The sequence below is a fragment of the Anoplopoma fimbria genome, chromosome 9 (genome assembly GCF_027596085.1).
Source record: "Anoplopoma fimbria isolate UVic2021 breed Golden Eagle Sablefish chromosome 9, Afim_UVic_2022, whole genome shotgun sequence".
In the NCBI taxonomy this organism is placed as follows: domain Eukaryota; kingdom Metazoa; phylum Chordata; class Actinopteri; order Perciformes; family Anoplopomatidae; genus Anoplopoma; species Anoplopoma fimbria.
The window spans coordinates 971060-990585 of NC_072457.1; the positions used below are offsets into that span (position 1 = coordinate 971060).

The following is a 19526-nucleotide window of genomic DNA, read 5'->3' on the forward strand; positions in this document are numbered from 1 at the left end:
GCGGTCGGCTTGCAGCAGGAGATGTGGTAAACAGGGACTCTCTCAACAGGAAATGATGCAAAGATTTTCATTACTTCCTCTGCTCCAACATCTGACCTGCCTTTTTAGTTTTTATGGGTTGGAAACATTACAAAGGAACTCTGGCATTTCCTCTTTTTAATGCTTTGTTGCATAGTTTCAATGTTTTACAGTAAACAGCGTTATTGAACGTTGGCATGAGTTTCCATCTACCATTAAACTACTCATGTTTTATCTTTGGTTTCAATATTCTTTACAAAATGATTTCAACATTTTGAACATTTTGTTTTCTTGCGTAAGAAAAGTAACATTGATTAGAGTCCAGTATAAATATAACTTCTCAGACATTACTGCATTTTGCTTCTTAGATGTTTAAACAAAACAAAATTCCTAAAGTGAGTCCGTCCCCGTAGACCTCAATGGTAAAATGAACAACTAAACATGTTTACATCCTAGAGCAAAAAATGTTCGCCGTCGCCATCTTGCTTTTTTTGCAACCAATAAACAGGAAGTGACCATATATGGACTGAGGAGGAGTGACGTAGAGACGCCGTATACGTCTCTGGTGTGGACCTGTCAATCAGTGTGTAGCCCCGCCCTAAAGCATCCCCTGCTTTATGGTCTGTTTGACTCTAAATGGAGCATCATTTACTAAATGAACATCATGCTGTATTGAAGAAGACTTGAAACTAGAGATTGAGACCATAAACTCATGTTTACAATGTTTACTGAGGGAATAAATCAAGAGAGAAGTAGAGTCATTTTCTCATAGACTTCTATACAACCAGAGGAGTCGCCCCCTGGTGGACAGCAGAGAGAATGCAGCTTTAAGACACGGACGATGGCTTCACTTTTCCAGGTTGCCTTCTGGAAAATACTTGGATCATGGCATCATGTTGTAGGATCATCCTCAGGGGACCCTGAACATCTGTCTCCATCTCTATTTCTAATTATCTCTAGAGCCGTGCTGCTAGTGTGACTACACAGAGGAATTATAAAGATCGATATTTCAGACATTTAAAGAACTTAAATGGTGGAGGTGCTTCCTGTTATTGATCACATGACCTGTCCACTCATCTCTGTCCGTTCTTTTGTCTTTTAGGAAGACGGTCAAACCAAAGATGGATCTCTTCTCGTCTCCGAGGGCCGAGGTAATGTGGAGCAAGTTTTTCTTTTTTTCACTTTAGTTGTTGTTACTAAGGTTACTGTCTCCATGGCAACACACGGAGTAAAACAGCGTTTTGGTCAAACAACCACGCAGAATGAACTGAATCGCCCTGAGGAATACCATGTGATCCTTCCACACACACACACACACACACACACACACACACACACACACACACACACACACACACACACACACACACACACACACACACACACACACACACACACACTTACTTTTTTTACTCAAGATGCATAAAGTTTAAACATAGATAAATAAATAAGGAGGACTTCATTAGTCAAATGCTTTCTCACACTTTAACACCTCGCTTCACTTCCTTATTTTAATTCCTGTCTCCTTCTCTCCTTTCCTATTAGCCTCCCTCACACCTCCTCCTCGCTTCCTTTCTCCCTATTCCTCTCCCCTTAAACGACCCTTAATCGTGTCCTCGTTTCCTCTCCCCTCCCTCTGTCTCTTCCCAAGGTCAAGTTCATCTCTCCTCCTCCTCCTCCTCATCCTCTCCTCCTCCTCCTCACTCGTTCTTTATTCCGTTCACGCCTTCTCCTCTCTGCCGCCGTAACAAACAGAGGAGAAACAGCGTTTGTATTCTGTGAGGTTGAGTCGCTGCAGGAGGTTAAAGTGGTGATGACCCGCCAATTAAATCCTCCAAGAGGAGAGAGAAAGGCTTTTATCTTTGTACGATCAGCTGACCTCTGAAACGTTACCCAACACTCCCCTGATATACAGCGACCATAACCAAATACAAATACAAAGTTTAGACCGTCAAACTGTCTAAAACTCAAAGTGGTCCTCACAAAGATAGAAGAACGAGAGCACACACACGCTCAGTTTAAAACCATCGCAGGCTATTTTTAAACTAAACCAGTAACTGTGTGTGATGGTGTTTGTGTGGGAGTGATAACGGACGACAGCATCACTATGGACATGTTTTATAAAACAAACAGTTAATTGGTTAATTGGTTAAGTAAATACGTAAATTGCAGTTCTGTAGTGGCAGATTCACTCGTTGAGTATATTCTTGCTGTGTGTGTGTGTGTGTGTGTGTGTGTGTGTGTGTGTGTGTGTGTGTGTGTGTGTGTGTGTGTGTGTGTGTGTGTGTGTGTGTGTGTGTGTGTGAGTGCATGTCTGCAGGTGAAGTGTGTGTTTCTGTTTCTGCAGCTCTTGAACTTCGTGAGCTTCATCACCTTGCGAAAGAGTTTAACTTCTCCTATCCGTGCACTACGACCACACACACACACACACACACACACACACACACACACACACACACACACACACACACACACACACACACACACACACACACACACATGTACACACACTATCTGTTTTATTGCCAAACTAAGAGCAAACACTCTATTTTACTCCCCCTCTCTCTCTCTGCCTCCCCTCTCTCCCACACAGAAGTAAAACACTGCTCTCTGCTCACGAAGCAGTCGGCCTACTCATCATTTATTTTAGCTCTTTCTCTCCGAGCAGAACGAGTGCTCCTCTGTGTGTGTGTGTGTGTGTGTGTGTGTGTGTGTGTGTGTGTGTGTGTGTGTGTGTGTGTGTGTGTGTGTGTGTGTGTGTGTGTGTGTGTGTGTGTGTGTGAGTGTGGATGTTAAACTTTGTCTAAACCAACTATAATCGGCTCGTCTTCGTCCTGACGGAGGAGAGGAGAGCTCTGGTGTTTTTTGTCACAGTAGAGATGGTGCTAGCGTTAGTGTTAGCGTGAGCTATGAATAAGGTCAATAGGGCAGAATGCTCCCAGTTAGCATGATGCTAACGATGCTGGTTTTGTCTCATGTGACTGGGCAGAGACGGAGACAGAGAAGCAGAGGTAGATAAAAGAGATAGGGAGGAAAGAAATGCAAGAAAAAACCCATAAAACTAGAACATTGAAAATGAAAGCCGGTCCTATTCAAGCCAGACTCAGCAGTTCTTCTTCTGCAGAGATTAAAAATGTGATCCTATATTAGATAAACGCCTAAAAAGATGTATAAATGTATGCGTTTCTAGTTTAAAAGATGAATTTTCATAACTTGTCGCACGATACGAGCTTTTCAGACATCACAAATAGTTCACTGATCAAATCACTATTCACAAGTTGAGGATTTTACAAAGAAGGACGTTTCACTTTTAGATGTTTTAGAAACAGGAAGTCTTAAAAATCTACATTTTAATAAATATTTAGCAGCCAAATCAAAGCATCTACAGAATATTCAGCCTTTGTTTCTTTATAACACATTTAATACTTGACTTCTTTCCTAGAAGGGTTTATATAAAGACAATAAAGTAGTTCATGAATATGAGATATGAGTGTACAGATTATTACAATCCCTCCTCTACAACCTGAGCTAATCCTCATATGCAAGCATGTCCTCCCATGATCCTTCACTCCAGGCCATCCAGGAAGTGGGCCATGCACTTAATAAAAAAAACCACATTAAACGTCAGGGGGAGAAAAAAAAAACCTCATTCTCATCTCCACCTCCCTGTAGCCAGATAACGAGCCGAGGTCTTAACGAGCTCATTAAGGCGGAGTCGACGGCGGTCTAATTCCAGCCGATGCTCCTGAGGATGAACCCAAGGGTGGAGCATTTAGAGGACGGGGAGGAACACAAAGCACCTGCTCTGGATAAACTACAGTATAAATATATATATATACATATTATATGTATAATGAGAGGAGACGGGGCAATTAATCGTCTGTTTTGCTTTGGCTGGTGAAATAAGAAAGATGTCACTGAGGAGGCCGTTGTAATTTAAATCTTATGAAAGATTCTGGTCTATTGATGCTGCTGTGGCTGCAGAAACTAAAATGGTGAATGATAGATATTAGCTCTTTCTCTTTGATTCATAAAGTAGGGCCTCTACCTGATGCTTTGTTCACACCAGACGAGGAACAGTACATTTACTTACAAAGTCGATCTAAAGATGTGAAATTTGCCCCGGACAATGGGAATTTGCTGTGTTGCAAAAAGTCTTATCAGCAACCAGATTCTCCTGTCGTGACGGACATCTTCATGTTGTAAATCAGAATAGAAGGATTAAAATATCGTATCTATCTTTACAATAGTACCTGCTCATTTGTTCAGAGACCAAACAAAACTCTGAATAAACGTATGTACGTAAAGCACGGACTGTCTTTGGTACAAACGATAACGATGCTTCAGTATTTACATCCGTCATGAAGCAGCAACTACTTTAAATGTGCAAAATAAACTGCAACTACCACGTTGTAAAAGTGAAACTCAAAGAAAACACATACGAACATATAGCATAACTAAATAAACGTTTTGAGCAGAAACAAAACAAGTTCTATTAGCAGCACGACTACTTGGTTAAGCTCATGAAAAGATCTTGTTTTGGCAAAAAATTTGGAAAACTTGACTATGTGAACACAAAGAAAACAACACAAAGTTGGTTTCACACGGGATGAGAACGCTGGTCTCCTGAGTTAAAGTCTCGTCTTTGGCACACTGTAAACTACATAAAATCCAATCACAAGACGTCACTTTCGTATTCTTTTGTTCTGATTTTGGTATTTAGCCTTGTGAGTCGATGATAAAACCTACAGTCTGATAACGCCATCACATTTAAACGAGTTAAATTACGTTACAGCGACTCAACAAGACAAAAACAGACAAAATAAACTCTTCTCACTGTTGTTAATCTGTAACAGTTAGAAGACATGTTGGTGCATTTTTCCCGACTGTGGTTCTGTTTCTACAAGTTATCACACTGAGCTAATTGTACGGATTTAATGTTAAAGTCTTAAATGTTTCACAGTTGCTTTTGTAACCTTTCTCACCTCTACGGGAAGTTATTTTTGCGGACGCTAAAAACATTAGGACTCAAAACACTGTTGCTCATTTGCCTCTTGATGTGCAGCAGTTTAAATAAAAACTAGTTGGCTAAAGTATTAATAGAGACACAGAGGTAAGAGAGAACGAATGTTATGAAAGAAACGGACTGAAATAGAGGCACATGGATGAGGAGGTGGATCAGCGATGCTGAGGAGAGATGAGAGAGGGGAATTGCTTTGTCACTTCATATTTGTGTTGGAGATAGTCGCTTATCGCCTCCAACACATATTCACATCGTCTAGAAATTACTGCCAGTGGTGGGTCAACAACACAATAATAATAATAATAATAATAATAAACCAGCGTCGAATGATAGCATTAAAAAACCAAAACAACGGAGCGTCCACAGGGTCGAGATAATCTCTACGGATTGATAATCCTATCAACTCCCTCTCTCCCCAGCTTCATTAATCCGACATTCTCATTTCCTGTCGACACACACACACACACACACACACACACACACACACACACACACACACACACACACACACACACACACACACACACACACACACACTTAATTATTTTTAAGGTATGATCCTTTTGAATTTCGCACGTCAAACCCAATATTTTTTGCAATCTCTTTTCTTTCCACAGCAGAATTCTTTCAGTAAATTTCTCTCCATCTAGTCGTTCACGTGTTTAAGTCCACCGCTGGATTTAAATTGCATGCTAATGTCCGTCGCCATCTTGGTTTTTTTGCAACCGGTGAACAGGAAGTGACCATATATGGACTGAGGAGGAGTGACGTAGAGACGCCGTATACGTCTCTGGTGTGGACCTGTCAATCAGTGTGTAGCCCCGCCCTAAAGCATCCCCTGCTTTATGGTCTGTTTGACTCTAAATGGAGCATCATTTACTAAATGAACATCATGCTGTATTGAAGAAGACTTGAAACTAGAGATTGAGACCATAAACTCATGTTTACAATGTTTACTGAGGGAATAAATCAAGAGAGAAGTAGAGTCATTTTCTCATAGACTTCTATACAACCAGAGGAGTCGCCCCCTGGTGGACAGGAGAGAGAATGCAGCTTTAACACATGAAGCTTTGACTTCTCTTTTTGGAACTGGAGGTTGCCTCCTGGTTTTAAACAGAGATCTTCGCTGCTCTTCTTCTCTTGTATATTTAACGTTTCTGATTAGAAGTTCAAAGGGTGTTTGCTGCCCCCTAGTGGTTGATACACGTCTGTACTTCAAGCACACTGTTACCACAACAGAACCAAATCAACCAGGAGTGAAATCTTAAAGGTGCAATAAACTTGGTCTTGCATCTTTGAACTTTTTGTGACTAAATGTTCGCTGAATACAACGTATACAACAAATAGTTCACTAATAAAAAATATTTCTTTACAGGGTTTCTATAAAGGTAATAAAATAGTTCATGAATATGAGATATGAGTTTACAGATGATTACAATCCCTCCTTTATAGTGGAGGTTGGTTTATTGTATTTTGTTGGTTACACTCGTTGTATTCTTGATTCTTCACAGTTCATTTTGTCTTCTGGCATTTAGAATAATCATGCAACAAACAGCACGATGAGCATAAAAGCTGGTAGTAGCTTACATCATGCTGCAACACGAGACCATAAAGACAGACTCACTCACTCACTCACTCACTCACTCACTCACTCACTCACTCACTCACTCACTCACTCACTCACTCACTCACTCACTCTCTCACTCTCTCTCTCACTCTCTCTCTGTGAGGATTGTGATTCTATAAAAACATCCACGTGAGAACCTCAGTGATCTTCTGCCCTGCTCCTCTGTTTAACTTTAACTCTCCTCATATCCTCCTCCTCCTCCTCCTCCTCCTCCTCCTCCTCTCCTCCTCTTCACCTCCTCCCACTGCTTTAACCGCTCCTCGTTCTTTTCTTTTTTTTTAGGTCTCACTGTGCCTCTCCTCATCCTCCAACAATCTTTTTTTAGATTCAGTCCTCTCCTACTGAGGTTGTAAATCTGAGAGTACAACAGAACTTCTCTTTATTTCCACGCAAGCTGCTTTGTTTGTAATACGAGTGTTGCTACAGTGAAGAGGACTGTGTGTGTGTGTGTGTGTGTGTGTGTGTGTGTGTGTGTGTGTGTGTGTGTGTGTGTGTGTGTGTGTGTGTGTGTGTGTGTGTGTGTGTGTGTGTGTGTGTGTGTGTGTGTTGGAGGACATGAACAGGTTTAAGCATCGTAATGACTGAAACTTTTTTTTTTTATTCCAGGCTGTAGCACTTTTTAAAGAACTCTGTGTTCATGCATTTTACATCATCTCCCACACACACTGTCTCAGCTGCAGAAACACTATAATGAGTCCTGTACATTCTGTAAACACACACACACACACACACACACACACACACACACACACACACACACACACACACACACACACACACACACACACACACACACACACACACACACAGAGGTGCAGCATGCACGACTGTAATTGATCACTGGAGTCATTAATGATTGATTAACCGGTTCCATATTTTCTCTGTTCATTGTAAATTGAACTTGGCTGTCGGTGGAGATAAACCGGACACTTGAACGCGTCACCGTGGCAACTGTGATGTGACATTTTTCACTATTTTCAACATTTCATAAAATATTCAGCACAGTTATTGATAATGGACAAAATCATTAGTTGCAAAAACTTTTCACCAAAACTATTAAATACGATCACATGTCACATCAGCGTAACGGAGCAGATGAAGTGAACCTTCATCTCCTCATCCTCTCATTCTCTCACAAACACTCATCACTTCAGTCTTCCTCACACTCTTCTTCCTCTTCCTCTCTTTCAGTAACACACAAATGCAAACACACACTTCAAAGTCCTTTTGTGCATCAAATCTCTGCTTCGCTCACAAATCTCAACTTTGTCAAACTGTAAACAATAAAACATCTCCGTCACTCACACGTCATCCTCCATCAGTAAAAAGAGTGAGTTACCTGTCCGCTCTCCTCTCTTTGAGATGAATGAGTCCGTCTCTCTCTCCTCTCTCGTTCCTCTCCCCTCTCACTAACTGGTGTGTGTGTGTGTGTGGTTTCTTCTGTGTGTGTGTGTGTGTGTGTGTGTGTGTGTGTGTGTGTGTGTGTGTGTGTGTGTGTTTCAGGCGATATTTGACTTTCGCGGCAACGGCAAGGCGGAGCTGAACCTGAAGAAGGGAGAAGTGATCTTCCTGCTGCAACGAGTCAACACCGACTGGCTGGAGGTAAGAACGGAGAGAGAGAAGGAGAGAGGGAGAGGAGAGAGAGGGAGGGAGGGAGAGAGAGTGGGAGGGAGAGAGAGTGGGAGGCAGTAAGAGATGGGAGAGATAAAGAGGAGGTGGAGGGGGTGAGGAGACATGAGCCAAGAAGAGAGAAAAAATAGACTGAGAGAGGGAGGCATTCTGATTGGGATGATGGAGGGAGAGAGATGGAGGAGAGTGATTGAAGGAGAAGGAAGAGGGGGAGAGAGATGGAGGGAGAGAGATGGAGGAGAGGAGATGGAGGGAGATGATGATGGAGGAGAGTGATTCAGGAAGGGTTATCGAGGAAGAGTGATGGAGGAGAGTGACTCTGAAAAGAGTGAATTACTTTTATATTGACGATCTTTTTCTTGCAAATGTTGTAAGAAAATACAAAACATTCTCTTCAAAAGTTACAGCGGTCAAAAACAAAATAATATAAAATATTAAAAATGAACCAATCACTACAAAGTAATATTCATAGCGTCACAGATGGGTCTCATATCTTTTCAGAGGATAAACAAACAATCTTTAATAAAATAAAGTATGAATTAAATATATCTGTTCTTTATTGCATCATAATGTCTTTATTCATTTTCATCAAACTCTATTCTCTTCTTTGCTAAACAGATTTTTTTGAGGTCACGAATGACGATATTTATGATTATCCCAAAAAATGAGAAATCCCCAATATGAACTCATGATGAGTTTTGTGTCGGTGTGATAATCTCCTGTTTCATTTCATCCATAATCCCTGAACGCATCCCAGAGACCTCAGAGCGTCTCCTCTGACTCGTCTCCTCTGACTCGTCTCCTCTGACTCCTCTCCTCTGACTCGTCTCCTCTGACTCGTCTCCTCTGATTCGTCTCCTCTGACTCGTCTCCTCTGACTCGTCTCCTCTGACTCGTCTCCTCTGACTCGTCTCCTCTGACTCCTCTCCTCTGACTCCTCTCCTCTGACTCGTCTCCTCTGACTCGTCTCCTCTGACTCGTCTCCTCTGACTCCTCTCCTCTGACTCCTCTCCTCTGACTCGTCTCCTCTGACTCGTCTCCTCTGACTCTCTCTGACTCGTCTCCTCTGACTCTCTGACTCGTCTCCTCTGACTCGTCTCCTCTGACTCGTCTCCTCTGACTCGTCTCCTCTGACTCGTCTCCTCTGACTCGTCTCCTCTGACTCTCCTCTCCTCTGACTCCTCCTCTGACTCCTCTCCTCTGACTCCTCTCCTCTGACTCCTCTGACTCCTCTCTCTGACTCCTCTCCTCTGACCTCTGACTCCTCTCCTCTGACTCCTCTCCTCTGACTCCTCTCCTCTGACTCGTCTCCTCTGACTCGTCTCCTCTGACTCCTCTCCTCTGACTCCTCTCCTCTGACTCCTCTCCTCTGACTCGTCTCCTCTGACTCGTCTCCTCTGACTCCTCTCCTCTGACTCTCCTCTCCTCTCTGACTCTCTGACTCTCTCCTCTGACTCCTCTCCTCTCCTCTGACTCGACTCTCTCTGACTCTGACTCCTCTCCTCTGACTCGTCTCCTCTGACTCCTCTCCTCTGACTCCTCTCCTCTGACTCCCTCTGACTCGACTCTCCTCCTCTCCTCTGACTCCTCTCCTCTGACTCCTCTCCTCTGACTCGTCTCCTCTGACTCCTCTCCTCTGACTCCTCTCCTCTGACTCGTCTCCTCTGACCTCTCCTCTGACTCCTCTCCTCTGACTCGATCTCCTCTGACTCCTCTCCTCTGACTCTCTCCTCTGACTCCTCTCCTCTGACTCCTCTCTCTCTGACTCCTCTCCTCTGACTCTGACTCTCTCCTCTGACTCCTCTCCTCTGACTCCTCTCCTCTGACTCCTCTCCTCTGACTCTCTCCTCTGACTCTCCTCTGACTCTCCTCTGACTCGTCTCCTCTGACTCCTCCTCTGACTCTGACTCCTCTCCTCTGACTCCTCTCCTCTGACTCGTCTCCTCTGACTCCTCTCCTCTGACTCCTCTCCTCTGACTCCTCTCCTCTGACTCGTCTCCTCTGACTCCTCTCCTCTGACTCCTCTCCTCTGACTCCTCTCCTCTGACTCGTCTCCTCTGACTCCTCCTCTGATTCTGACTCTCCTCTGACTCTCCTGACTCCTCTCCTCTGACTCTCGTCTCCTCTGACTCCTCTCCTCTGACTCCTCTCTCCCCTCTGACTCCTCTCCTCTGACTCCTCTCTGACTCTGACTCGTCTCCTCTGACTCCTCTCCTCTGACTCCTCTCCTCTGACTCCTCTCCTCTGACTCCTCTCCTCTGACTCCAGGTGAACTGATCCAGTTTCCTCCACAGGAACAATCTCTGAGAGCGACAGAAACAGGAAGTGGGACGTTTTTAATTAGCTGCTCCACAATAAAAAAAAAAAGAAAGAATATTAAAAGCAACACTGAGTCCAGATAAAGAAAAGGTCAGGAAACGTGTTTAATACAAAATATGGGAGGTGTTGATGGAAAGAGAGAGAGGAGAGGGATGGGGGGGCTTATGTTGTGAGAGAGAGGGAGAGAGAACCAACATGGATGAGGAGGAGGAAGAGGAGAGAGGAGAGGAGAGAGAGAGGAGAGGAGGAGGAGGAGGAGGAGGAGGAGGAGGGGGAGGAGGAGGAGGAGGAGGGAGGAGGAGGAGGGAGGAGGAAGGAGGGAGGAGGAGGGAGGGGAGGAGGGGGAGGAGGAGGGAGGGAGGAGGGGAGGAAGGGAGGAAGAGGAGGAGGAGGAGGAGGAGGGGATGAGGGGAGAAGAGAGAGGATGAGAGGAGGAGGAGGAGGAGGAAGGAGGATGGAGGAGGAGGAGGAGGAGGGAAGGGAAGGAGAGAGAGGAGGAGGCTCTGATCTGACCTCTGGCGTTCCACAGATCTTAACAGGAAACACTGCATTTATTCCTCCTTTTTTGGCAACTTTTCATCCCGCTGGTCCGTTGCTTACAACTCGTGAAGCGTTGCCTCAGAGGTAGTCGGTGGAGAGAGAGGCTGTGGGTGGAAGAAACGTGAGAAATCCCACTGTGGGTACTGGGGTGTCGAGGTGAACGTTTCAAACGCACCAGTGGTGAGAAAACATGGACTCTTTTTTCTTCTGAAGGTTCCTGAAGACGTATCTAAGTAGACGCCATGATAACAGCTGTTTGAATTCTCTAAATGTTAGGAAAGGTGCTTCAATGCCTCCTTTTCTGTCTCCTTTAGCAAAGGAAACACTGGTGCTTCCTTTAGCAAAGGAAAGGAGATGATGCCGACCCACAATTCCTGCTGCTGCAACATTTAAAGTGACACAACCATGCAGCTCTAACACAGATTTAACAATTATATTATACAGTCATAATCTAATGGTTTTAATGTTAATGAATATGAATAGACGGTGAGAACCATTTCATTACACTTTATATGTATTTATTTACTTTGAACATGTAACAAATAAGTAGAAATTAACAGAAAATAAAGCAAACTGTCTATGAAAAATTCTCATTTTCAATAACAAGAAGCATCAGTAAAAAAAGAAAAAACAAGCTAGACCTAGGATAAAATATGAAACTATTAAAAATCTAAATTTAACTGAAAGGTTTAATCCACATTATTGCACAAAGGAAATATTGATATTGATCATTTTCATTGATATTCATAGTGAATAGTGAGTTTCTACTGAAGCAGTGTTCATCAGTGACGTCAGCGGGAGGGAAGGAGCTCCGGTTTCTCTCCTTCACACTACGAGTGAAGGAGTCACTGAAGGAGATCTTTCTACAGACTGCATGTTAGAGAATGATAGATTTCATGGGGTTATGTTTTAGTTGCCCTTTTTGTAGTCCTTCGTATGATGTGATTTGTAGTCCACCATCACATCATAATTATGTAGTTAGTGAAAGAGGAGTCAGACTCTGTCTTTTCCTAAATCCTCATGAATTCTTCTTCACGTCTTTCCTCGACCTCATGACGTCGTCCCTCCAGGTCAAGGAAAAGTGTTTAGGAAAGGACGTTAGGAGGTACATTGTTGACCTCCTTCTCCCATAGTCCTTTATCAAACATTTATTTCTAGCCACACGAGGGAGCTGATACTTGTATCTGCTAATAATAACATTGATTCTAAAGTGAAAGGTTAGCTTCAGGAGAGGAAATTTAAATAATAAAAAGAATTACTCCAACTTAATGCATTTATTTGGTCTCAGTTTTGAACATATTTTCAATAACACATGCATAGAACAAAGTTGTGATTTATCAAAACATAGTTTACATGATCAAGATAATATGAGGTGTTGAGAGGATGGAGCAAACTCTTCCATGATTTATAGATGAGGACGGTTTGTGAATGTGTCCGTGATGTCATATTTATCCTCTGTCTCTATGTCTCCTCATCTCCTCATCTCTTCATCTCCTCATCTCTTCATCTCCTCATCTCTTCATCTCTTCATCTCCTCATCTCTTCATCTCCTCATCTCTTCATCTCCTCATCTCTTCATCTCCTCATCTCTTCATCTCATCTCCTCATCTCTTCATCTCCTCATCTCTTCATCTCTTCATCTCTTCATCTCCTCATCTCTTCATCTCCTCATCTCTTCATCTCATCTCCTCATCTCTTCATCTCTTCATCTCATCTCTTCATCTCCTCATCTCTTCATCTCATCTCTTCATCTCCTCATCTCTTCATCTCTTCATCTCTTCTCTCTTCATCTCCTCATCTCTTCATCTCTTCATCTCCTCATCTCTTCATCTCTTCATCTCTTCATCTCTTCATCTCCTCATCTCTTCATCTCCTCATCTCTTCATCTCCTCATCTCCTCATCTCTTCATCTCTTCATCTCCTCTCTTCATCTCTTCATCTCTTCATCTCCTCATCTCATCTCTTCATCTCTTCCGTCTCGTCCTCAGGGCACCGTCAACAATCAGACGGGTATTTTCCCACAATCCTTTGTGAAGATCATTAAGCCCCTCCCAGAGAGCGACTCGGAGGGCGAGGCTGGAGGCCCGTCCTACAGCTGTCTGCGCTGCTTCCTGCTCACCCCGTCCGGAGTCACCACCAGGTCTGTTTACCAGTCCGATCAATGATTTCATATTAAATATATTGTTTTGAGGAGGTAAACTAAATAGTTCTGCAGGAGTGAGTCAGTATTTTTCCACCTCCGGTTCTTCTCTTTCAAAGTCAGTGAGTTTTAGCTTCGATGCCTGAAACAAACTCTGTTATTAACTATAAGTACGATATTGATTTATCGTAAAATATACGAACATACGACCATTTTTACATCAAGGAATTATCGTACGATATCCATGACCTCCATCATTTTAACATCATCCACTTATCTTAAGATATACGGACATGACCTCCATCATTTTTACGTATTCAATTTATCGTACAATAGTTGGACTATATTTCGCACTATCAAATTATCGTACAATAAATAAACATGACCTCAACCATTTTTACCTCATCAAGTTATCGTACGATACACGGACATGATCTTGATCATTTTCACGTTATAGACTTCTTGTACGACATGTAGACATGACCACGATATAAACATATCTAAATATGTTTATATTATTATGAAACCATTTTATTTATTGTTTTGGTTGAGGGGCTTTATTTTATTTAAGTCTTATTTTTTCCCCAATATTTTAATATTTTCTTCAAATTCCAATTTGAAGAAAATATATTCTTATAAATGAAAGTGCATTGTTTTTTAAAGGCTGTATTTGCATTATTATGCTATTATATTAGCATTACATGGAAGGAATAAATGGTCCTAAAATTACAATAATATTGTTTATTGCAAATATATCTGGGAATATATATCGTCCAAAAAGATTAATTATAGTGTCAGGTCCACGGTTAATACAAGCTTAAGAGATTTTACAAAATTGAGGAAAATGTACATGGAGGTTAGTAAAGAAGCTAATAGGCCTCTTTAGATTGTAACGTGAATATCTTCAATAGTTTGAATGTTTTTTTAAACAAAATACCTCCACAACAGGAAGTATTCATAATCCTCAATAGTTCATGTTATAACGTAACAAGAGCAACTGTGCTTTGGATGAAAACCTTTTAATTGAGTGTTAAATTCATTGTTTCATATCTGATTATTACATCTTTAGAAGTGAATGATCCGGGCTGATTGATTTAAATTCAAACCAGATTTATTTTTAATTTTGTTTAATATATATTCTCATTATTATCTGCCTCATTGCCAGTGTTGTGGTTCAATTTGTAAAAAGAAAAATACAAGTTTAATGAAATCTTAAGTAAAGAAGTGAAAATAAATGTTATATATTATTTATAAAATAACAAGTGCAACTGTGCAAAAGTTGTCTTTTAAATCAGATTATGTGGATGAAACCTTTTTTTGAGTGTTGAATTTATTGTTTAAATTCTGCTTTAAAGCGATGGTTTTGCGTTTTACAGAGATGTGTGTGTTCAAGAGGACATCACCATCCAGCCGACCTACAAGGACCTTCTGTCTCGTATGAGGTGGGTGTTTGATAATCCTACACCTTTATGTAACTCACCATCACTGTGTTGTTATGCTGCAACAACGGAGCGTTTTTAAGGAGAAACAAAAGATATGATGAACATTTAAAAAGTGTGTTTTTATTTCATTTACAGCGTTACAGGAAACAATGATTGAGAGAAATGTGAGGATCAGTTTTGTGGGTGTTAAGAGGCGACTGATGTTTATCTGTGGGGGGGAATGATTGTGTTCAACCTCACACCTGAGAGTGAAATACTGCAGCTCCCAAAAAACGTGATAATGGAACATGAAAGTATCTGATGAAATGATAATTCTACTATTTTAGCATCATAATCACATCAACCATCTTATGTAAGACTTCTCCTACTGGAATAACATCTATAATAACGTGTAATCTTTGACCTGAGCTTTTTAAAACATGTTCACCACGTTTTATTGAAGCCATTTTAATAAGTTAGACTTTAAAAGAAGGAGATTTAAATCACAAAGGAAAGCATTTTGCTCGTAGCGGAGCAGAGCAGTGTTTCTCCTCGGTGTGCACTGATGAACCACAGTGATTGACGACCTTTTGTGATCACACTTTCACCATTCCAGCTCCATCTGTATTTTTTTTTTGGTGTTAATTCCAGAACAAACAAGGATAAAGTCCTTTAATCGCTGAGGTGCAGCGTGTTTGAACTGTTCTGCACCGCACACCTGCAAATCAGCGAGTCGCCCATCATCACCGTTTGTCAGATTAGTTCCCGTAGGAGCTTCGACTCCCTCCGCCCTGATGCATACGTCGTCTTCTTCTCCCTCCGTCTCTCATTATCTGGTAATTTAGATAGGTGAGCTCCACGATGATTAGCCCTCCACATTCATAATCAGTTCATTTCTTCCGCTTATCTGCTCATTATTGTTTGTTTTTTTGCTGCGTTGAGGCCTATTGAGCCCTGGAGACGGATTGGATGAGACCCTGGTCTGGAGTTTTTAATATGGCTTAGCAGCGCTAAAGGGAGGAGGGGGAGTGAAGGCAGCGGGGGAGGAGAGGGTGGAGGAGAGGGTGGAGGTATGAGGAGGTCGTGAGTAGGAGAAGAGAGCAGAGAGGATTCAGTCATGTTAAACAAGAACAAGAGGAAGAATAAAAGAAGTGGAGAGGAAGGAACGGAGGAAATGTTGCTTCACTGATGGATACAGAAAGAAATGAAAACGAGTATAAATGAGACAAAAATGGCATAATGGGGGGAATCTATTAGCAGTATTATAATTTGTTTTCAAAAGTGTATATAATCACCTGAAACTAAAAATGTATGTATTTTGCGTAAGCTTAGAATAAGCCCTTCGTATGTGCTATAGACCCTAAAGCATCCCCTGCTTTATGGTCTGTTTGACTGTAAATGGAGCATCATTTACTAAATGAACATCATGCTGTATTGAAGAAGACTTGAAACTAGAGATTGAGACCATAAACTCATGTTTACAATGTTTACTGAGGGAATAAATCAAGAGAGAAGTAGAGTCATTTTCTCATAGACTTCTATACAACCAGAGGAGTCGCCCCCTGGTGGACAGGAGAGAGAACGCAGCTTTAACACATGAAGCATTGACTTAATTCTGAAGAACTGAATGTTGTTGCTTGCCCAGAACATACTTCACTTCTGCACCTATTTTTTAATTTCCTTTGGTCCAGCACATGTTTTTTTGGTGATAATTCTCTCTGCAAGAATTTTAATTAAAGTGTAATATATCAACAAAAGCCATGTGGGGGCATTCATTTCCTCCGCTGGAAGAACGGGGCAGGCTTCTCTTCCTTTAATGTCCTCATTAAATATCTTTTATTGCTTAAACATTAAAGTCAACAACCACTTAATATGAAGGAAACCTGAAAGTGTTTTTATTCTCATAGAACAGTCTAACAAGAAGAACATTTTTTTAATAAAGTAGAAATAAAGGAAATAACTTAAAGTTGAAGTTGTGTTGGTGCAGTTTGTCTTCTGCCTTTATTTCTTTACATTTGCAAAGATATATTTGTTGAAAGCTACATTTCAATGCTTTCTTGTGCTTTTATATATATATCGTATAACAAGACGCTAAAACAGCTTAATTCTAACGTTGATGGTTCTTTACTGAACGTAACAAAAAGCAACTCTTTTTATTTTATTTGTTGGAGATACTTTCTGAATTCTTTGATGTTTTCTAAATCAATAAATGAAAGTATAAATACCTTCCCGTCCGTGTCTCCCTTCAGGAACGTCTACAAGGTGGACGACTTCGCCGTGAACTACCGCGACCCCGAGGGCGACCTCATCCGTATCCTGGACGACGAGGACGTCCAGCTGATGATCACAGAGAGCAGAGGTCAGCAGGGAAACGTCAAGAGACCCGTCAACCAGTTTCCATGGGAACTGTACGTGACCTTGACCTCTGACTTCTCTGTGTACAACGCCGAGGCCTGAGAGAGCGGAGGTCAATGGAAGCACAGAGGATATTTAGTATTCTTATATCTGAACTTGACCAAGTGCTTATTGTTGCTGGTGTCTTTGTGTGGTTTTCTCTTCCCTTCATTCTCATCCTCATTAAAGGTCAACTCATTTCACTTCAACTAATTTAATAAAAGTTTTAATGCTTTTTTGTTTGTTTTCTTGTTGAAAGTTGTTGCAATCTGCAAAAAAACCCAACTTTGAGCTGCAGATCTACTCACACATCTGTAGATCTCAGAGATGACAGGAGTGAATAGAGGAGAAATATGTACGAAGTAAACGGAGAGAGACAAAGAATGTTTACATTTTGACATGAATTACAGATATGATGTTCGTTAACTTAAAGTCTCACTTTGTTGAAGTATCATTTAGTTTTGTGTGAAACCGCTAAGTGAACTACATCTCTCTTCACCAACAACACAGCTGTTAGCTTAGCTTGCTAGCTAGCTAACTTAACTTTTTTTTACAAATGTAACATTTCCCATTATTATACTTCAACAGTTTATCAACAAACAAACTCAAATATACAAACGTCATATGTGTAATTCATCCACAGTTCAAACAAGATCAAAACATTCATGGTGGTCCACTGGAAGTGAATATGGACCCTTCCACTTCTTTCTCAATAGATCCTTAAACAATAATCAATCCACACTTAATCTGAAGCATTTGTTTATGTTTTGTTTGTTCTGTTCTTTTTCCAAGACTCAAACAAAAGAAAATAACCATTAACAGTTGATCCACCTGATTTGTTGCTACAGGGGAAAGTCTCAACACTGAAGGCAAATAAGCCCAAAAATTCCTCTTATTATTTTCTTTGGTGCCCTGATCAATTTACAGATTTTGCTCTAATAAACTTCCATAACTTGATTTTTTCATATTAGTTGAATTTTTTAATTTATTTTACTACTCCTAAATTCACAAAAAAAATACCGTTAGATAATGCATCATTTGCATATTTAAACAAAACATTTAAGAAAACTTAAAATACTAATACAAAAAATATTTTTGAAGTTATTGAAGTTATTGAGGAGTTTTATGTTAATAAGATAAGATAATATATCTCTCTATCTAGATATCTATTAGTTACTTTTTTACCCTATTCACCTGTAGAGTCTTCAACATGTTTGTCATTTAACTAAACAACAGTTCTCACACATTTCATCCACGTGTCTGCATTTCATTCACACTCACCTCAGGTAAAAATTCAGATATGATATTTATTTTGCTGACAGGACGGTTGTTTCTCCTCATTCTGAATGCAAAAATATTCCCACCATATTTATTTTAACAAACTCTCACAGACACTGTGTGAGTTATGCATCTTTAAAAGTTGCTTATCTTATACTTAAGCGTAAACAGCATCATGTGATTGAGCATTCAGGTGTGTATTTTGTTTTAACTTCTAGGAGTAAGCAATATTGGAAAAAAATGACAAAACCAGAAGGTAAATATGTTTGTTAAATCTGTGATGGAGCATTTTTATGCTATGCAAAGAGCTACATTTATTTATTTATTTATTTAGAGTCATTTTATTGTCAGTTCTAGTAGAAATCCAACTTATTTTAGATCAAAACAACAGTTATCTTTATAACGGCTAAAACAGTTAATTCTCTTTCCTCAAACACAGCTGGGATCCCTGGACACATGTTGGTGTAAATGGAGGTTCTTCAGGCGTTAATGGGATTTTTTTTTGTTGTTGTTGACATGGATGCACATCATTATTATTCACTTTCACACTATTGTTAAGATATGTTTATACAAAAAGTGTAAGATTGTATTGATAGAAACCGTAAAGAACATTTAAATGAAAGTCCAAAGGGATTAAACGAATAAACGCACGTCCTTTATAAACGTACACATTACTCTGATTCCAATTACTCATATTGCATTTTTCGTTTCTAAAGCGCAAGTAAGAAATCCCCCTTTACTCCTAATGATTGACAAACACAGTGACATTGGTTTCACCTTGTCAGAGCTGCTGAGAAACAAACATGATGCGGTTCTTTGATGCTTTCATCCAGAGCAGCGTAACGCTGAGCGAGCAGAAAAGGATTCAGGTTGTGTTCAAGGACACGACTCAGTGATCTGACAAAGTGGCAGGTTGGAGTTCTTGTTACGGGTTTTCTCTGGAGTCAAAAATAATTTGAATTTCCTGACATTGTTCATTAAAACAAGGTTATTGTATTGGGATTGTACAACAGGGTTGCACAACGGAACGTGGATTGGAGTCCCATTTTGCTAAACAACAAAAACACACAAAAACACATAATATCATGTGTGGAGTGTTGAGGATCAATTAAGGAGGATTCATTGTTGTACTGGGTT

The 19526-nt window shown here is 40.8% G+C and overlaps 1 protein-coding gene across 1 annotated transcript in view; it reads left to right on the forward strand.

Annotated features, from left to right (window-relative positions):
- ncf4 (neutrophil cytosolic factor 4) overlaps positions 1-17344 on the forward strand; it is a 29027-nt gene extending 11683 nt beyond the window's left edge. Inside the window, exons 6-10 of the mRNA XM_054603801.1 lie at positions 1121-1169; positions 8172-8270; positions 13145-13296; positions 14673-14738; positions 16967-17344. Coding sequence (XP_054459776.1) covers positions 1121-1169; positions 8172-8270; positions 13145-13296; positions 14673-14738; positions 16967-17174 — 574 coding nt within the window. The 3' untranslated portion in view covers positions 17175-17344. The remainder of the gene's footprint in view (positions 1-1120; positions 1170-8171; positions 8271-13144; positions 13297-14672; positions 14739-16966) is intronic.
- The last annotated feature ends 2182 nt before the right edge of the window (positions 17345-19526 follow it).